The 19,012-nt window shown below is 47.3% G+C and overlaps 6 protein-coding genes across 6 annotated transcripts; 4 read left to right on the top strand and 2 right to left on the bottom strand.

The window, feature by feature from the left end:
* Positions 1-346: 346 nt before the first annotated feature.
* On the top strand, positions 347-5,062 carry ASPWEDRAFT_24367 (putative GTPase activating protein (Tsc2); the record flags this gene model as incomplete). Its single annotated transcript, XM_040832602.1, has 1 exon — positions 347-5,062. The coding sequence occupies one exon, from the start codon at positions 347-349 to the stop codon at positions 5,060-5,062; it is 4,716 nt and encodes a 1,571-aa protein (XP_040692108.1).
* A 1,079-nt stretch (positions 5,063-6,141) lies between these two features.
* ASPWEDRAFT_103166 (mannose-ethanolamine phosphotransferase GPI13) lies at positions 6,142-9,299 on the bottom strand (the record flags this gene model as incomplete). Its single annotated transcript, XM_040827541.1, has 2 exons — positions 6,142-9,115; positions 9,181-9,299. The coding sequence occupies 2 exons, from the start codon at positions 9,297-9,299 to the stop codon at positions 6,142-6,144; spliced, it is 3,093 nt and encodes a 1,030-aa protein (XP_040692109.1).
* Positions 9,300-10,845: 1,546 nt separating this feature from the next.
* On the bottom strand, positions 10,846-11,328 carry ASPWEDRAFT_48668 (uncharacterized protein; the record flags this gene model as incomplete). Its single annotated transcript, XM_040837143.1, has 1 exon — positions 10,846-11,328. The coding sequence occupies one exon, from the start codon at positions 11,326-11,328 to the stop codon at positions 10,846-10,848; it is 483 nt and encodes a 160-aa protein (XP_040692110.1).
* Positions 11,329-14,615: 3,287 nt separating this feature from the next.
* ASPWEDRAFT_168344 (FAD-dependent oxidoreductase) lies at positions 14,616-14,986 on the top strand (the record flags this gene model as incomplete). Its single annotated transcript, XM_040830287.1, has 2 exons — positions 14,616-14,731; positions 14,767-14,986. 2 exons carry the CDS (start codon positions 14,616-14,618, stop codon positions 14,984-14,986), a joined length of 336 nt encoding a protein of 111 aa, XP_040692111.1.
* A 2,344-nt stretch (positions 14,987-17,330) lies between these two features.
* On the top strand, positions 17,331-18,312 carry ASPWEDRAFT_323048 (uncharacterized protein). The gene has a single exon (XM_040833644.1). The coding sequence runs from the start codon at positions 17,424-17,426 to the stop codon at positions 17,937-17,939; it is 516 nt and encodes a 171-aa protein (XP_040692112.1). The 5' UTR covers positions 17,331-17,423; the 3' UTR covers positions 17,940-18,312.
* Positions 18,313-18,535: 223 nt separating this feature from the next.
* On the top strand, positions 18,536-19,012 carry ASPWEDRAFT_126876 (uncharacterized protein; the record flags this gene model as incomplete). Its single annotated transcript, XM_040829218.1, has 2 exons — positions 18,536-18,616; positions 18,723-19,012. Coding segments are annotated over 2 exons (284 nt in total), but the record flags the coding sequence as incomplete, so codon positions are not given.

The following is a 19,012-nucleotide window of genomic DNA, read 5'->3' on the forward strand; positions in this document are numbered from 1 at the left end:
ATCTCTTTAGCTTCAGAGCTGAAGCTTTTCGTTTCAAGCTGTCATATCCTTCTTCCATGTTATTATTCTAGGGTTGTTGTTGATTTTGAAATATCGGCCGTTACAACTCCACAGAATCCATTTTCCTCCCTGATGCTGTGAGGAAAGAGTTTCACGCACTTTGCTTTTCAATGGTATGCAATATATGCTTGCATTCCGGGCGTCTCTTGTTCCCATCTGGAATTGCAGATCATAAACGATTGCTGTGGACTCTCTTTACAAGCAGGATCCTGCTAACGCTTGGTCTCCGTTACAGATATAATCCCTCGAATTCAACCTTGTATATATCACCCGTCCATTAGGACGCATGTCTTCTGACGATGCTCCATCACCACCCCATTATAAACACTCCACATCGACTTTCGCAGACGTTTTTAAGACACTAGGTGTTGTCCGCCCCAAATCGCAATCACCTGTTTCCCTACAAGACAGCAGCAGTGATTCTTTATCGCAAGCAACGGATGGACGGAGAACCAGTCGTATAGTGTTCGGATTTGAATCAATGCATCGTGCCAGCGTCGTGTCCAGCTCCTCGGACACTCCTAGTGCTCCGGACTTCGAGGCGTCCCGCAAGAGTGTGGCGCAGAGTCAGAACTTGTCGCATGCTATCGAGGAGGCAGAACATGTGTCGAGGTCAATTCAGTGGTTCACGTCGGATCAATCGGTTGCTTTGTTGGAAACTGGGGCATACTTGTTCCACCATCCAAGCTCCCCAGACGCTCGAAGGAGTGGCTCCAGATTGCTGGAAGCCACCGCGGCCCGCCAGGATTTGTCCCCCGCAGCAAGGCGGTACATATTTGAACTGATATCATGTCCATCAGAGACTGATGTTATACCTGCTCGGGTCCAATCATTGATCTCGCTTTCAGACCATGGCAGGAAATTGGAATTCGCCACTTCGTCTATCCTTCCCATAGTATCATCCTGCATCGTGCCACTTTATGATATTATCGCATCAGCTCGATTGAAAGCACGGAAATCAAAAGTCACCAAATCCAACGGCAACGGCCATGACGACGCTAGCTTGGACGATCTGTTGCAGTTTGCTGTCGATTTGATCACATTGCAACGAAAACCCCCAAGCAGTGAAGAAGTTGAGTCGCTTCTTGCCCAGATTTTCACTATATGCAAGAAAACCAGCGTCGCAGCCGACATCAAGAACTCTTTGCTTGTGTTTGATGCCATCATTCTTTATGCAGATGTGCCAGACGCAAGTTTCGTCCCTATGCTCGAGGTCCTATGCAGTATACATGCTTCTGTCAAGTCTCTGTCCGGCCCCACATCGAGGGCGGTCCGAAATCTGGCAAAATCACGCAGACAGGTGGAGATGGTGAATACACTCCATTCATTCTTGCTAGAGTCCTCTGAAGAACAGAGCCGGAATTTGAATGTCCTTCGAGGCACAATATATGTCTTCACAGATCTTGTTCGGGCCCATGGTCAGGATGGAATACCGCGGCTCCATTTCGACAAGTTAATGGAATGTCTTCGCGTTGTTCTAAAAAAAGATGATGCCCGTGTTGAAGCCGACATTCTGGATCTGTGTCTGAATATTCTTGAAGGGGAACTCACACTTATGGACCATGAACAGAGTTGGTCGGAGTTTGTCGAGATTCTTATGTTTTGTTCTCGCAGAGCTGTTGATGAGCCTGAGCAGTGTCCCACATCACCCACGTCACCCTCTAGCCCCCATCCGCCCCACCTTAAAGGCACTACACCTGACGACACAAAGTCCAACATCCTGGCAAATGTCATCCGGGTTGCCTCTCTGATAGAATCACTCTGGGATCAGTTGAACCAACACCAAAGATTAGACGCCGGACGTTTCCTGATGAATGCTTGTCAACATATTGAGCCTTCGCAGGCCGATTTGATCGTCAATGAAATGAGGGCAGAAAAGCTTTGCTTCCCCGGAAATCCTGACTGGGAGCGTCATTGTCAGAAACTTATTAGCTGCTTTGTTCGATCCCGTACCAAGCCCTCCGACATTCGCATCTTAGCTTTGGATACTTTGAAGGAGGCCTTTTCTAGCTACGATTCTTTGGTTGTCTTTCAAGCTCAAGGTTTTTTAAATCTCATGCTTCACGCATTCTCTGACGAAGATGACATTCTATTCCTCGAGTCTCTTGTTTCTTTCATTGTCGACATCTCTATTCTTGCCAGCGACTATGAAACATTCAAACTCCTCGTGGATACTATAAGCTCGCCCATGAGTGGAGATTTGAATAGAGACGAATCGCACGAATCTGAGACTTCTCCATCATCTCCCCAACGTCGTTCATCTGCCGGTGCATTGGAGCTATCCTTGGCCAATGTTTGCTCTGTTGGGCTTGTCAGGATCTTCCTTCGCTCTTTGAATTTGGCAGCAAACAAAGTGGTGTTGGTTTTCGAGACACTTCTAGGCATCGCAAAATCTCCAGATCGGCCCCCGGATGCCCGCTTGACTGTGCTCAAGCTGTTGTTCAGGCTCCGATGTGATGACTCGGGATCAATTACAGTGACTTCGATATCTGAAAACGACTTTCTGATGAACGTATTAGGCCGGTCCGTCGAAGTTGGGTCGAAACTACAAAACAGCTTTGAAGATCCTTTGGCGGACCATGTTGCCGATCACGAAAATATCCAGTCCACGCCGGTCAGGAAACCTTCAATTATAGAGCAACCTGGTAGTCTCTTATCCAAGTCTGCGGGGCGTGGCATAGGATTTAATCCTCGCGCGTCAAAACTTACACCTCCAGTTTGGACGTATGCTTCGCCCCAAGTTCTTCCTGAGAAACCACCGGACGAATCCAGTCCTTTTGTCTACGCTTACGCAACACCAGACATATCTCAACACATAGAATCAGAACCCACACAAAGGATTGCTTTGAAAGCCAATATGTGGCTAGAGGCCGTTATCTCGTTGTTGCAACGCGAGACTAACTGGGACATTTACAGTTATGTTCTCACTCACCTTGGGCCTCAGCTTAGCAACAAGGATTTCTTCAGTAGTGCAATCCCTCAAATCAAGTTGCTCCGCAGTGTTTTGTGTGATCAAGTCAAGAACGAAACATTTCGTGAGCCCCCAGCATCAACTGGTGTGAAAAAGACCGATGTTGCTGGTTGCATATTTGATTCTCTCTCCATGCTAGTCGGTTACCATGAGCATTTTGCCAAGAGTGAAGAGGATGAGCTTGTTCGTGCCTTCATGATGGGCATCATTGGGTCCTGGGGAGGTACTTCTCGTGGATGTATCCATGCGCTCTCTGTCTGTTGCTATGAGATTCCACTCTCGGTGACAAAGTCGCTGAATGGGATTCTCGACAAGATGTCAAAAGTGATTACCATGCCTAGTCTTGCGGTTCACATTCTTGAATTTCTCGCATTGCTTGCACGATTGCCTGACGTCTATATCAATTTGCGCGAGGAAGAGATCCGCACCTTATTTGGTATATGTATTCGATTCCTGCAAACATCCAGAGAGAACCGGTATCGGGCTTCCGAATCACCTTCCGTGCGAGGCTCCCAGACTCCCTCACGTCTAGGCGGTAGTGTTGAACCGTCGGATCCGTCTCAGCAAGATGGAATGTCGAAATATATCTACACCCTCACGCATCATGTCATGGTCTTCTGGTTTTTGTCTTTGAAACTGCAGGACCGTGCAAAGCATGTCAACTGGATAACTAGCAGACTTATCTTCAAGGATGAATTCGGAAAAGAAATGGTCGAGGAGCAAAGCCAGGTCTTCATCGATCTGATGCAGAGGGTTGCCTTCTCTGATTTGGGGGAAACTATTCCATACGATACCTTCCCACCATCTCCTGAGGACGGACCAGTGGTAAAGAAATCCTGGGTCGTTGGAACCAGCATTATCAGTGTTGAAACTGCTGGTGTTTCAGGGCTGACTCAAATCACGAAACGTCAAGCATCTGGAACGACATATGCAATGTATCAGCAGCGAACAGCTCCCGTCCTTCCGCATCAGGTGCCTCAAATGCATGATACTCATTTGCAATTTGATGCCATGCGAACGGCCATTCTCCCGAGCCACGTGATGCTCCAGTTGACGACCACGGCTTTCCCTACGCCTACAGTGATGCAGCCAATCCTTCTTCCCGACGATGACATGACACGTCGAGCAATCAGCACTTTTGACCGAAATGACATTGTGGATGGGCACAAGATTGGTGTGGTTTACATCGATAATGGGCAAACAACCGAGGCCGAAATTCTTTCCAATACCGGTGGAAGTTCAGACTATGAGTACTTCTTGTCAGGTCTTGGTACCAAGGTTCCTCTGAGGGGTGCGCAATTCAATACTCAAGGATTATATCCTGATATCGACGGAGAAAATGCATACGCATGGCGAGACCGAGTGACGGAAATTGTATACCATGTTGCGACGATAATGCCCACTGATTTTGATCGCGACCCTTCATGCATCAACAAAAAACGCCATATCGGCAACGACTATGTCAACATTATTTTCAACCACTCAAATACGCCATTCAATTTCCACACCATCCCGTCTCAGTTTAACTTTGTCAATATTGTCATTAGTCCAGTGTGTCGCATCGCTACTGGCGAGAGTCAGATTGAGAAGCGGGATAATTTGGATCCTGCGAAACTATATTATAGTGTCAAGGTCATGAGCAAGCCTGGCTTCCCTGAAATCTCGTGCGCCGCAACACCCAAAGTGATCTCAGGCCAGAATCTCGCAGCGTTTGTTCGTATCCTTGCCCTGAACGCTTCGGTGTTTTCACTTGTTTGGAACAGTCAGGGAGGCGAGCACATTTCATCCTGGCGCAACCGACTGCGCGAGATCAAAAGGGTTCGAGAGCGGGCGCTGGCGTCGCAGTCTCAGAATTCAGACACTCTCGAAGGCGCTTACCCGGGCCAGCGGCGCAACACCAAGGCCAACATCTTTTCCGAAGAAGTGCCAACACGCAGTCCCGTCGTGAGGACAGACTTTGCCAGTGATTGGGATGCCGCAGCAGATGACAGTATTCTCCAGAATTTGGACTTCTCCCGGTGGAGTCGTTGAGATTGATCTTGCTTCGCCATTTAGCGCAGTGTCGCCTTAAAAAAAAAACTTTCAACCTTTTCTCTTACGATTGCTCTTCTTTGAAAGATTAATGTACATCAATTGCTTCTTTCCCCTGCGCTTTGCGACATGTGTCAATACCCCACTTTCTATCAAAAAAGTTTTTATGAGTTTTCTCAATCTTCTCTCTATCTTCTCTTTTTTATGCTTCTATCTGTCAATACTGGTATTGAAAAAGCCCATATATATCAATGTATGAGCAAGGATCGATGGCAGAGGATGCCAGGCTTCTAGGAAGTAGACTTGTGGTGCTATTTGCTTTGTGATTTGATTTCTTTCTGCCCAAGTTCATCATCATACATTCTAGCATATGCAAGAAAGGGAGTTGGATTCAATCTCAAAAAAGGGGCATGTGGAAGAAAGAAGATATTGTAACGACTCGATGATATTTGAAACTAAAAAAACAAGTTCTTTTTCTTATCTTAATTATGACTACTATTCTTTTTAAGCAGCACTCTATAATCTGCTATATATATATATCTTCAACTGATTTTCCGAGACAACATCGACAAGTCAGAAAACGTCTTCAGTCTCTCTTTCCCAGGATTTCCTTGCGTGGTTCTTCTGCGCTTGTCCAGTGCGCAATGGATGACGTCACTTCCATACGGAAGCGTACTTGCCTTCATCTTCTGATCCATCTATACCACCAACTCCTTATACCACTGACTACTAAACTTCAGAAAACTTGATAACACTTGTTTTTATTTTAATTCTTTTTTGGGGTATATTATTTTAACTAATTATAAATAAGACAAAGCATCGGAGTAAATAGGTATGTAAATCACAAAATCCCCATAGGAAGACAGCCACTCTGCCTTCCTTCAGGTACATAACGTAACCACTTTTTCATGTCACGTCCACATGGATATACTCCAATTTTTGGTGTTCTTTTTTCGTTTATTCGACAGATATATCGGGATTTTGGTTAGATAGATGGTGTTTGTGGGAGATCGGGGAGGTAGATGATCGAACAATCTCCAGTAGTGAAAGGTATCCAAGAATTTATATTTTTTCTTAAATTACCATCCGAAGATTTCACCAACGCTCAGTGTGCTCCATCGCACACCGGCGACTGCAAAGAGCATCAAGACAACATCTACGACACCCAGTACAGCAGCGCCCATCATGAATCGCGGGCTGAAGATTCGATACAGCATGAGATGGCGGCGGAGGTGGCCTGCCCACATTGTGGTAGCAAGATTGATCGTGGCGAGGTAGAGTAGGTGAGTGCATGCTGCTTGGATCACATCTGAGAGGATTCTAGTCGATGGGTTTGCCGGTTTTGCGGATGCAGATCCCTGTGCGCGGTCGTTGGTCTCGAGCGGTCGTTTCCACAAGACAGTAAGGGGGACGGCAATTGCAACCAAGATTTGCGCACCAAAGGTGTTGAGAATCACGAGAAGGGGAGACCAGGGGTATTTCACCGTCGACAGAGGGATGAATGCGGTTTCCCATTGGATGCTGCTCAGGGTAGCCTGGTGGCCTGTTTTGAAGTAGTAGAAAGAACCAAGAAGTCCCAACACAATAGGTCCGATGGCTGAATTGCTCCGGACCAGTGCGTTGGTGTCGAGGATTTCCAGCAACGAGAGAATCTGCCACAGTAGCAGACCGACGGCACCTTGGCCCATAGGCTTCTGCATGAGAATGATAGCCAGGCAGAAATTGATAACAAGGAAAAAGAATCGCGTGCCGTAGATGTTACCAAATCCAAGAATGGTGACCGTTGTTCTTCCTGGCTGCTGGGTGGGAGCTGTGGGCTCAGAATCACCCTGGCTGAGGCTGATGCTAACACATGGCTTTGAGTAGACGAACGCAGTTGTACCCGCAGCAAAAGCCAAGGCGAGGACAAGCTGGGCAAGGAATACACGAGTCGACTTGAGGGTTTCCTTGCTCAAAGAGAGCCATTCACCATCGTCAGCACCCTCAAGCGTCCAAAAGACAGATGAGATAAACAGCCCAAGACGGAAGGCAACTCCGATCCATAGATTAGAGGCTCCTTCGTATGACTTGGATCCAAGGTAGAATGACCGTACAACCGCGGGAAGAATAAGAGCAACAAGGAAAGGGATCGCGAGCTGCCATGGGGCGGAGGTGGAAGAGGTAGCTGACGCATAGTAGGTGGAACGGCAGAATGGCATCTGCTCCTCACGGCAGAGACGAGAAAATGATGCTACTCTTCCAATCATGACGAAAAGAATAGAATGGTACACTCCCAGAACTCGGTCAGCAGTCGACTTTTGCCGCATCGAGGACACCCCAGCGACAACACCGAAGGTGGAAAGGAAGAAAAGAAGAATCTCATCTTCCCATATGGTGTACGAGTTCGACGCAAATCCAATAGACTGAGAAACGGTAAAGATCACAGCAAGCCAACCCCACAAAGAGTTGGGAACAGGAAGCGATAAGCCTCCCTTGCCAGCGAATACCGCCCGCGAGGCTCCGATTATACTCCCTGCAGCAGCCAGTAGAGCACAGGACTCAATTACAGGCATTTGCACGATGCTGCACAACGACAGGAAAGCCCCAGAGACGGCCCCAATTCCAGAGCCTATTCCAGCAAGCGAGAGCAAAGATTCAGTGAGCTCCGTCCTGTCTGCTTTAAGGCCTCGTGCATAGAACACCAACAGAGCAATAGCTCCAAAAAGGATTGCAACTCCCTGGATCATACTGGCCACGTCAAACTTGGCCCACAGCTCACGGCAGACCTGAAGTGTGTGTCGCTCATATCTCCTGTACGAATCATATGCCGAGCGCAATGCATCTGTGTTTGATTTAAGGCCCTTTGGTAGTTTCTGCCAGTCGCTTTCTGCTTCTTCCCAGATCGGCAGCGACTTGGAGGATCGGCCATCGTCTTCTCCTCGTGCGACAGCATACTCATGCTGGTATCTCTTGATTTGCGCAGAGGTCAACCGGTTAACTGTCAACAAATTCTTCCAATCCTTTCCATTAGCCCCAGCGAAGGCCTCTTCGATCGGAGATCCTAGGTTGTTAAATGGAATTGGCATGCCCAGAAGCAGTGACAAAGTAGGTACAAGATCGATCTGAGGGACGAATCGTTCTCTTGCAAAATTTGGTGGCATGACAGTCTCCGGGCTGGTACGACCGAAAATTCCCTTCTTCGAGTACATCCACAGGGCTGCATCGACTTCATCGTTTGATTCGCCTCCATGGTCACCCTTCGAGTCCATCCCGTGGTCACCCATCACAACCAATAGAGTGTTGTCATCCACCTTGGCAATAAGATCCCGAATGACCTGGTCCATCTGTCTGAGTTTCGCGGCCATGGCCACGTGGTTAGGTCCATATCGATGGCCAGCATGATCAACACCGAGATAGTGGCCGAAAATCACATCCCATTTGGTGGCATTTTCCGATTGAAGGAGCGGGAATATGTTCTCAGTCACGCCATTGTCGACGGTGTGCAAGTCCCACACATTAAATGAATCATATGCCCGGGTGAGATTGGCATCAAAGTAGTCCGGGAATAAGGCGTGCCAAGTGTCGTCCCCAAGGTGGACCAAGTTCTTTCCCGCTGCGCGCAACTGAGCAACCAAGTTATCTTCATCGATGGCTGTGCCAGCGAAATTGGAGCCGGCGTCGATGAAAGTGGGCAAAGTTCCAGTGGTCAAACCCTTGAGTCGCTGCAGGGTTGTTGTTGGCGGGTCCGCGATGAAAGGCAGCAAGAAAGCCTTTTCCGGAGACTTGACGGCAGTTTCGTACAGAACGGGAATATTATCATGGAACAAGTGTGCGGATTCGGTCTCCGCGCCTGGTAGGAACGGGACTGTAAAATCGTATCGCAAAGCATCTATGATGATCACAATCGCCTTGTCAAAGGATTTCTGGTGCCAACATCCTTTATCACTTTTCTTGGCCGTCGATACCGTGTTGTCGCTGTAGGGAAGAACATCGCAAGATGATTTGTTCTCTAATACCATCCGAGTAAGCAGGAATCCTTTTGTAAAGAAGAATATCCCAACAACGTGCAAGAATCTATAGGTTCGAGGTATTAGCCTTCATCTCCCAGAGAGACACGGGAAGTCTCGGCTAAAGCTCACAGGATCCACGCAAGCACACCCAGTAAACCAAGGTGCTTGGTCTTGAAGTCTGATTCCAAATTCTTTATCCTAGCCTCCTTTGCACCGGCCGCAACCGCTTTGCTTTTTTGAGACGGCATCCCGGACGGCGCCTGCCACTTGGACGTCTGCACTTTCAAGTCGTTATCCGCGGAGCGGGGTGACGAGCTTCGGGAGGACGTGGAAGCCGTATTTCGCGGAGGGTTGAGGTTACTGGAACTATCTTGAGGTAGCCCCGAGGGCTTCGAAGAGACCATTACAGGCTGTAGCGTATCGAATCTATGTCTGTTCGCACAAAGGGAACAGGGGGGTCGAGCTGAGAGCGAACCCCTGCGCGAAGGACAACCGTGTGGCGCTCAGAGGGAGTTGGTAAGGAAGAAAAGAATGGCGCGATTGACGAGCTTCAGAGAAAACTCATTGAAAGAGCGAGTGGACAGCAAAAGAACGAATCGGGTTGTGCGATGTTTTCCTCCTCTTTTTGTGTCTGGCGAACGACCTCCCTGATGAAATGGTGTTTAAAGCAGACGCATGATTGCCGCGACGGCTCAATCCCACACGACTGCACGACAGGGACTCGGGGGAAGAGGCCGCTCAGATAGGATTGCAGAAGATAAAAACCAGACAGGAGCAGGGCCAGGTTAATATTCGAAATTCGAAGCCGCTGGCAGTCCCAAATTTCTCCCGTGACGTCGGGGAATCGGCGTTTTCGGCAGCTTTGGCGGCTGGGGCGGATTAGACGGGCGCTGATTGGCCCGCCCGGGCCGGAACAGCAAGCGGTTTCCTAATCAGGGCAACTGTTTACTCGACTCGGACACTACAGGGGGTGCGGAAAGCCTCTTTGGGACTCCTGAGGGACCTTAACACCTGGCCTTTGACGATCGACGCCATGATCGACCGTCTGCAGGTCTATTTATACAAGTAATCCAATCGATTGAGACACTCGCCAAAATGGCGCTCAAGGATAAGTGGACTAGGTACATACATTATCCAGCTGCTAGACACCCTAAAGGCAAACCGAGAATTGTAAGGGGTGAGAAGAATAATAAAAGACAGAGAAAAAAGGAATCTGAGAAAGAGGTACCGATGGAGACATCAGTGAAGAAGAGAAAGGGGCAAAAAAGCAAAAAGCCAAGTCAAAAGGAAAAAAAAAATTCAAAAGAAACCGCGTGTACAATGTCTTTTCGACCCTAGTAACGTGGCAGGGTGGAATGAAAAGACCATAAGTGACCAAGCACGAGAAATGAACGCCGAAAAAGATATCAAATCAAAATAGCCAGCAACCCTTTGCTATACACAATTCGGCTTTAGGATGCCTTTAGTCAAGTCAATCCTCGGTTCAAGGAAAAAGAATATGATCGTCAGAAATCAGGAGGTCCCGGCAAATCCGAGGGATCTCGCTGGCCGTGGTGACTAAACAGAACGGATTAATCTGCGTATGTGCAAGTCGATCAAGTAAGAACGAAAAAAAGAAAGTAGCGTAGGTATAAGAAATTTAAGACGGGACAGATCTTCGCCGGGATATCGTCATGATTTTGGGTCGTCGAAGAGGGAGTGTGAATGGAATAATAAGAGGTCGGTGGGTATCAGCTAAGCAGAAGAAGAAGAGAAAAAAGTGTTTAAATGGTCGCTGATGTGTCGACTGGCCATCTAAGACCAGCTTTTCAAATCTTCCTTCTCCTTGAGTCCACCCATGCGCTCGATATCCAAAGAATGGAAACGGTCCGCATCGCTGGACTGATACGGAGGAAGCTCATCTTGGCAGGGTTCCAAGCCCACCCCGCCAGCGTCGCTGATTCGGACTACCACCACTCGGCCGGACTTGCGCTTTCCAGCCTCGTCTTCCTCTTCAGGGAATGTGATGCGGATCTCGGGAACGGGGCTAGGCGGGGGGCTCGAGGAGTTTTCCATAAGGCTGCGCTTCTCATCCATGACCAGAACCGACTCTGTCTTTCCATTTGGCGCGGAGGCCGAAATCGTGTAACGGCGATGATTGGGCTGGCACTGCCCGTTGTGTATAGGGAGCTCGGACTGTTTACGGCTCTGGCGCTTGCGACGCAAGAAGAGAAGCGCTCCAACCAGAACAAGACCGAGAAAAACGAGGACCAAAAGAGAGATCAAGAGATCAACCATGGCGGGAGAAAGCCCATCATCGCTGTTGTCGCGAGCGGCGATCTTGGAAAACGTGCTCTTCATGATGTCGACTATCGTCGGGTATTCGTCTAGTCCTCGAATGCGGCTACTTCAAATAATGTATACGACAATTGGTGTACGTATTGACAAAGAGCGGCAAAAAATATGATGCAAGAATTGAAGTCGTACTATACGAGACCATTTTGTCAACAGCCGATCAACCGGGGCCAGTAATATATAGACCACTTACTCCACGTTCCAAACAAGTGTTACTCAGACGTATTCTAAGAAACAGATAGGAACAGGCTGGGGTTTATTCAAAAGAGAGAATGTATAAAGGTCGGTAGGTCGTCGGCTGGGTAAGATAATATTTCTTAATTTTTTTTTATTCAAAAAGGATCGACTCGGTCGGTCGGATCGATCGGGGGCAATACAAGAAATCGACGAGGCCGGTAGAGAAAGAACGGACAGCAAGGTGAACAGCTGAAAGAGTGAAGCTGACACCTGCTTAGAATAGAGAACGTGACGGGGGGGAGGAAGGAGGAAGAATGAGGGGAGGTCGGTTGGTATGGATGATGTTGGATGAGAAGGAGGAGAATCGACGGCGGCAGAGGAAAACGAGAGAAATGGGGGGGGAGACACTAACAAAGCGGCACGACAGGAACGAAGCGCAAGGGCGCCCTCAGCGGCCAGAACCTCGAGCGACCAGCAAGGGCGCCGTGCCTCAGGCTCTCAATTCCTCTGCCAACTAGCACCGGCCACTAAAAGGCGTCTGGCCACTGGCAATGGCCAACGTCGCTGCTTGTTGTGCTGTTTGTTTGCTGGCTTCCCCATGGTGCTTCTTGGCGGTTCGCCGGCGTGGCCGCTAAGAACAAGTTGCAATTTCCCCCCCGCTCCCATCTGACCAATCAGGATGTGGCGGTGCCTGAGACTAACCGCGTACAAAAACCCCCGAGCGAGTTGATTCGCCGTGGTGGGGCTGTGGGGTTCGCGATAAATCCACCGATCCAAATTTGGTATGCATGACTCCACTCACTTTCCCTGTTTGTTGCTAGCTTCTTCCCCCTGAAAAGGAGAGCACAACCCTACCTACAGAAAGCACAATGTCAGGATATAAATAAAATGAAATTTCTGAGCTACTCTGTACTCCGTACTCTGTACTCTGTAGCTACTGTAGAATGTACAGAGTAGATAGAAAGACAATTGATATTTATTCATATTGGGCATCGAGCGGAGCATTCTATACTCCTACCTTACCAACTCAACAGCATCACAATGACGCCGAAAATGCTGCTCTGCCAAAAACCAGGCAGGGTCTTGCAAGTGGGTCTCCAGGGTTTTGTTGTGTCGGTCTGCCATCAGTCAGCACATCAACACGAGAGGGTCTGTGAAAGTCAGCTGATGAGATGGCAGACAGTTGTCTTACAGATGAATGATGTCTGAGACTCCCTTCAAGGATCATCTGCTACAAAGCCGTACTTGGCGGATGACTTCAGCCCAGTGAAACTGTTTCAAGTTCAATCAAAGATTAGCTTCAGGAGTGTAAACAAAGAGCTAACTTAGTGCTTATGTTGATATGTTAATGTTTACATCATGGACTACACCAAACAACATCAGTCATCGTGACTGTGTATATGGATATCTTGAGCTGAATATGATAAATCAGTACATCACACAAGCATACAATTTGATATCATTAATTCTAGGCCGGCATGGACCTATCATAACTCGGCAGTAATGCTATACAAATATAGAAAAACGTGGTTCATTCAGTCCAAGTATTCAGTGAGGAATGCTCTCCTAGCGTGATACTTATAGTACCCATTGACTTTAGCGAGGATATATTTACTCAGAGTCCACTATACATCTATACCAGTCTGTCGGCTTATCATTTAACCTAGCATACATAATGCATCGATATTATCGGGAACTTGGGGGCCATTTGACCATTGAAACGAACCTGTATTGCATCAGATAACTCTATACAGATAGTCAATATACATGAAACAATGCCTATATATAAGGTAAGAGCCAAACATAAATTAACCATACTGCTTATATATGCTTATAGTCAATTTGTTGGGGATTGACAGCACATCACACATATGCTGTGTAAGCCTGCACCTCAACCCCAGCATTCATCCAAGCATATGAGCCAACGATTACCCAGTGGAAAAGTTAGCACTCCCAGTCTGAACCTTTTTTTCGCTGCACTCTGCTCACCGCTTCAACGGGTGTAATTTCTGAGTGTTGGATGGGATTATGTGGTATATGTGTTTGGGGTGTTCTTGGGGCTTACTACATCTATATAAGCCGTTTGGACACACGGCGGGGTATTGGGGCCAGTTCTATATATATTGATCTTTGATTATACATCATTCTTATGTCGCGAACATATAGATAAAAACATTATTTCTAAGTTCAATTTCATTGAAATATTTGTATGTTGAAAAAAAAAAAAAAGTATAGAGTCTGGGAAATCAACTTGGTTGGTGACCAGAGATATACTAACCGTCCCCTAGTAAACCACCATGACCCATCCGTGGTATCTGCATAACCTCCACACAAAGAAGCCTGCGTATTATTAAAAAGGGCTTTCATAAATTCAGTGTTGCTACTATTATATCGTAAGTGCCTAGGCAGTATGTTCAGATTATTGCTAATACTAGGATTGTCAGCCTAGATATATATCCATTCTATCTTGAGTCGGATACAGCAGCAAAACATATATTATTGGATAGTGTTTGAACCTAAACTTCCGATTTCCAACATTTCAAGCTTTCTATTAACCGAATAACTAATTAGCACATTGTATATGATGTCCTGGACATCTAAATAGTTCGTCGGTGAAGTGCAATATGTTGATCGGTGAGTCGTGCAGGTTGTGATTTTAATATATTTCGTGGCCATCGTCTATATCATTCTTCATATATTCATCGCTATATTGGCTGGGTATATTAATCTCATCCAGTATTACCTAAGGACTATGAATCAGGGCAATGTTGTTGTTATCGGGTAGGAAAATACTATAACTGCCATACAGACCACCACCAACTATACTCCTAGAGCCGGAGTTCTCGGACTCAGCTGCGCAATCCAACTATTTCGACAAAGCCCCACAGTCACCGTGATTGCACGCGAACTCCCCGGCGACTTTGGCATCGACTACGCATCTCCATGGGCCGGTGCCCACTTCCGACCAGTTCCCTCCACCGCGGGACACCTACAAAGAGCTCCAGGATCTAGCAGCCAAGCACCCCGAAACAAGTGCTTAGTTTATACCCGGGATGGAATACTTTGGTACAGTTGATCCGGCTTACTTTGACGAGAAGCTTGTCGGGGAGAATGGGTACGCCGACTGGCCCAGTTTTCGGATTCTTGGGGATAAGGAACTTGCACCTCAGTATGGCTCGATCAAGTTGGGGATACTTATACCAGTTGGGTGTTGAATTCGCCTGTGTACCTGAAGTGGTTACAGGGATGGGCGGAACAGCAGGGCGTCAAATTCATCCGGGCGCAGGTTGCATCGATAGAGAATTCCATCTCGATCTACCGTGAAGCTAGACTTCGAGAGGGTGGGGATGGCCATGTTGACACTGTCGTCAACGCAAGTGGTTGGGGTTTCGAGGATCCCGACTCCTTTCCACCAAGGGGATAGTTTGTCATCGTCTCCAACGCCTGCGAGAAAACAATCAGTCACCACTGGGCTGATGGGTCGACGACGGTGATTATCCCCCGCCCTCTTGGTGGAGGGACAATCATCGGTGGAACAAAGGAGCCGAATAACTGGTAGGTCTCAAGAACTCAGCATTTTATATACGGACGGGCTGACTTTTAAGGGATGAATTTGTGTCTGATAATGCAACGGCCACCACTCTTGAAAGAGCCACAAAACTCTGTTCACAGATGGTCAATCCAAATGCATTTGACATCCGGCAAGTCCACGTAGCTCGGCGTCCTATGCGCCGTGGGGGAATGCGATTGGAAAAGGAAGACATGATCATTCAAGGCAGTGAGAAATCCATCCCAGTGATCCATTGTTATGGAGCCGGACAGAGTAGATACAAGATCAGCTGGGGGGTAGCAAGGCGAGTTGGGCAACTTGTTTCTGTTAGACAATGAAGAGGATGGAGGGCTTTATCATGCTAGCCACACCGTAGACATGTCCCCTCGCACATGATGCAATTAGCGTAAATGTGGGTCGGTGGTGATAGGCACGAGACGAGAGGCTATTCAGAGCAAGGGGAGCTGTATCGATGGACAAATATCTACACCGTACACTTCACCGCACTATTAGGTATACTGCAGTCTGACTGCGCCTTGAATCTCAGTTGTTCAGGTGATGAGTATCTGTGGGAGAAACTCTACCAGATGAAAGCCCTGTAACCACACAGCAACACATCGCTCATGTAGGGTAGTAAGGAGGGAGTACATATACACTACTCTACCTACAACACGTCTACTACCATCTCATGTCTGATCTGCAGAGGGATTAAAACAAAGTTTCCAGGATTCAAGCAGGGAGAAGGGAAAGAATTGAATTTAATGTCCGCAGATAATCAGACAGAATTCTCCATCTTGACTTGAACCTCATGAATGATAGACCCGCCCAGTGGGTCGACTAGTTTGTCGCTTCGGAACCAATGCAAGGTGAATCTGGGGTTCTTTGTTATGGATTATGATAGATGGAGGAGTTGGTGGCGTATATGAAGCAAACAGTGGACATATCCTAAGAGTACCTAATGTGAGTAATACAGTATATTTTATACACCTACAGTATGACGCCATAACAATGATAATAATATTATGATAGTAGAGAGATTGAATACTACATCAAAGACAATCCCTTGAAACAATGCTACTGTCGAAGCAAGGAGGCTAGACAGAGCAGAGCAACTAACAGACATCCTTGATTCTCCATGTTTGTTTATCCATGTTTATCCATGTTTATCCATGTTTATCCATGCTTGTTTCTACTGGAAATAATTAATTCATTATTTATTATTGAACGGTGGTCAGACACGCTATCAAGCAGCCTGTCCCGAGTATGTGATTATCAAGGGATAACCTGGTCTACATTTCCGTAGTAGACAGATTATTGATGGATTCTGCATAATGCTGGTTAAGGGACAATAATATACATAATTATCTATTGTCTACTCTACTATCTAGAATAATAACATCCTTTATTACCTAGTATTATATGACACTGTACAACAAACATGATCAACCTGTCAGCCTGGATTGAGGTGCAGCATAACCAGCCAACCAGAGTTATTGTCGGATACTCCTCAAGGGCCAGCTAGCTACAGCTATATCATTCCGAAATGTTTCACCCGAAGAACAGGCGATGATATAATAGATCGCATCAACTGCTCATAACCAGTCGGACCAAGACTCCTGGAAGTAAAGTACAAGTCGGTAAATAAACGGAACAGACTAGTTGTGTGGATCCGATCGGACCGCTGCTTAACCTGGGCCCGCCAGACGAAATGATCGCTTAGTTTAGCTGGACGTAGACGATGATCACGAACGGGTTCGTTCATCAACAGATCAACGGATGATTTGAATTCAACATGGCATGCAGCGGATGATGTCTTCCATGGGACGCTACACAGACATGCCAGAGGGTCGTGGGTGGAGGTGGAATTGAATGGCTAGGAAAATACGTTGCGGCTTGACCCAAGGGCTGAGGATCGACGTCGAATGATGATACATCGGAGGATGCTAGGTATGATGGTATGATGCCTATGATGATAGTGATGTTGATGACGATTAGCTGCCTTGTATGTACGATGTGATAATTATCCTTTGACTGATTGAGGAGAAGAGAGATTTACGCAACTACATTGCCATTGTGGAAGACCATGGCTGCAACTGGCGGTCAACCAAATGACAGCCATACAGATGTACACTCCAATACAATATTTAAGATACAATCCATAATCCAGACATGCAAATATACAAATACTAATAATTATATTGTAGTTTTATGTTGCATCTATTGTAGTTAGATATCGATCAATCTAAAGACGGCCCCAGATCGAGCGGCGGCTTGGGTCTGTAACGGTACGATACGGTATGGAACGGGGCACATGCGATCCCCGTCACAGAGGGCTGAACCTAGGCGGTACCTCGCCCGACTATGTAGCCCTCATACTGAAGTCAAGTGCTTGTTGGGCCCACCCCGATCGACAGACCCGTCATGTTTGCCTGTCCTGTCACTGCCGGTACCGTACCGCCCTGTATCGCTTGCTCTTTTGCCCCCCATGGAAACACGCAGCATCTTTTTTCCCCAAGAGTGCCAGCTTATCTATCATCTTGACTCTGTTGCTAAAGGACTTCATATTTCTTTTCTTTTTTACTGGTCTTTTTCTCCCTTTCTCGTTTCTTTTCTTTCCTTTTTTTGCGTGATCCTTTTTTTTCACCTCGTTGGGATTTTTTACTATCTCACCATTCCTTCTCTGAATTATCTGAATTATTTTTTTCTGCCGTCCTATTTTTTCGCCTTTGGGCTGTCTTTCTCACCTCCCCGCCGGTGCAAGACGAGATCAAAAAAGATCGATCCGCCCCGACGAAATTTCTGTGTCATGCTGGCTGCGCTTGTGTGACAGCTGGATTACATTGATGCCGTGCTTGGTCTTTCGTCTACATTCCCATCCTTCGACGCTCCACTAATCACCGTCGACTTCATCCTCCCTCCATCTTGCGCAACGACCACATTCCTCCCCAGACCTACCTATCCTATCCTACCTATCCTACCGACGCTGCAACAATTTCACCCCCCCCTCCCCCTTGCTGCTGCGAATCATCCAAGCTCCTCACGCTTGTCTGATTACCCTCCTCGGCCGTCCTCTTTTTTGTTTCCCCACAGGGCACATGAGGGCGATCTGCGAGATTCGAGGTTCCTGGAGCATGCACGGAGCGTAGTAACGTCGTGATACACTCTGGCAATTCTGATCCACGGCTACTTGCTGTGAATTGCGCTGGCAAACGAAGGGAGATTATCCAATTCTTGTCACCTTGCATTTCGCTCCAACGGTTTTTTTTGCTCCCTCCCCTCAGCATTTCTCGTCTCGAGCCTGCCACGCCTCCCTTTCCTCGCCCCTTCTTTACCAGTCCCTTGTATAATTTGTACATGTCCTGACCTTGCTGCTTGGTGACGGGGAAAAAAAAGTATCCATATTCTTTTTTTTTTTCTTTTTTCCTTCTCGACTCTCTTTTCTTTTTTTTTTGTTCATTTCTTTTTTCTCTTTCCTTGTTTGCCCTTTTCTTGTCCTCTCCCTTGGTAAGTCCTGGTCATCTTCAACCCCTCCTAATGCCACCGATCATCGTGGCCTTTTCTTTTTCCCGGGCGAACAGCTGGCTAATGGTGTGACGGTTACCTCGTGCAGTTTTATATTTTTCGTGTACGCCTCTTCGGGTGCCTGGTGCCCTCTGCAAATACCGGTCGACATATCGCTCGCCCCATTCCGCTCCGATCTGTGACTTATTATACACGATAATCCTCGCGAGCTATCTGCAAATATCTCGGTCGCTGTTCGAGTACATATTTGGTGTTTTTTCTCCGTGGAATGGCGTCTGCTATGGCAGCTAACGCGACTACCGTACATAACGTAAGTCGCATATCCGGTGGGACTGTTGGACAGCATGGTGACAACTCGACACAGGTACGATCAAACCG

The sequence above is a fragment of the Aspergillus wentii genome (assembly GCF_001890725.1).
Source record: "Aspergillus wentii DTO 134E9 unplaced genomic scaffold ASPWEscaffold_2, whole genome shotgun sequence".
In the NCBI taxonomy this organism is placed as follows: domain Eukaryota; kingdom Fungi; phylum Ascomycota; class Eurotiomycetes; order Eurotiales; family Aspergillaceae; genus Aspergillus; species Aspergillus wentii.

Excerpts from the sequence above, each read along its gene's own strand:
- ASPWEDRAFT_323048 (XM_040833644.1), top strand. The coding sequence starts at position 17,424 with ATGCGATCCCCGTCACAGAGGGCTGAACCTAGGCGGTACCTCGCCCGA.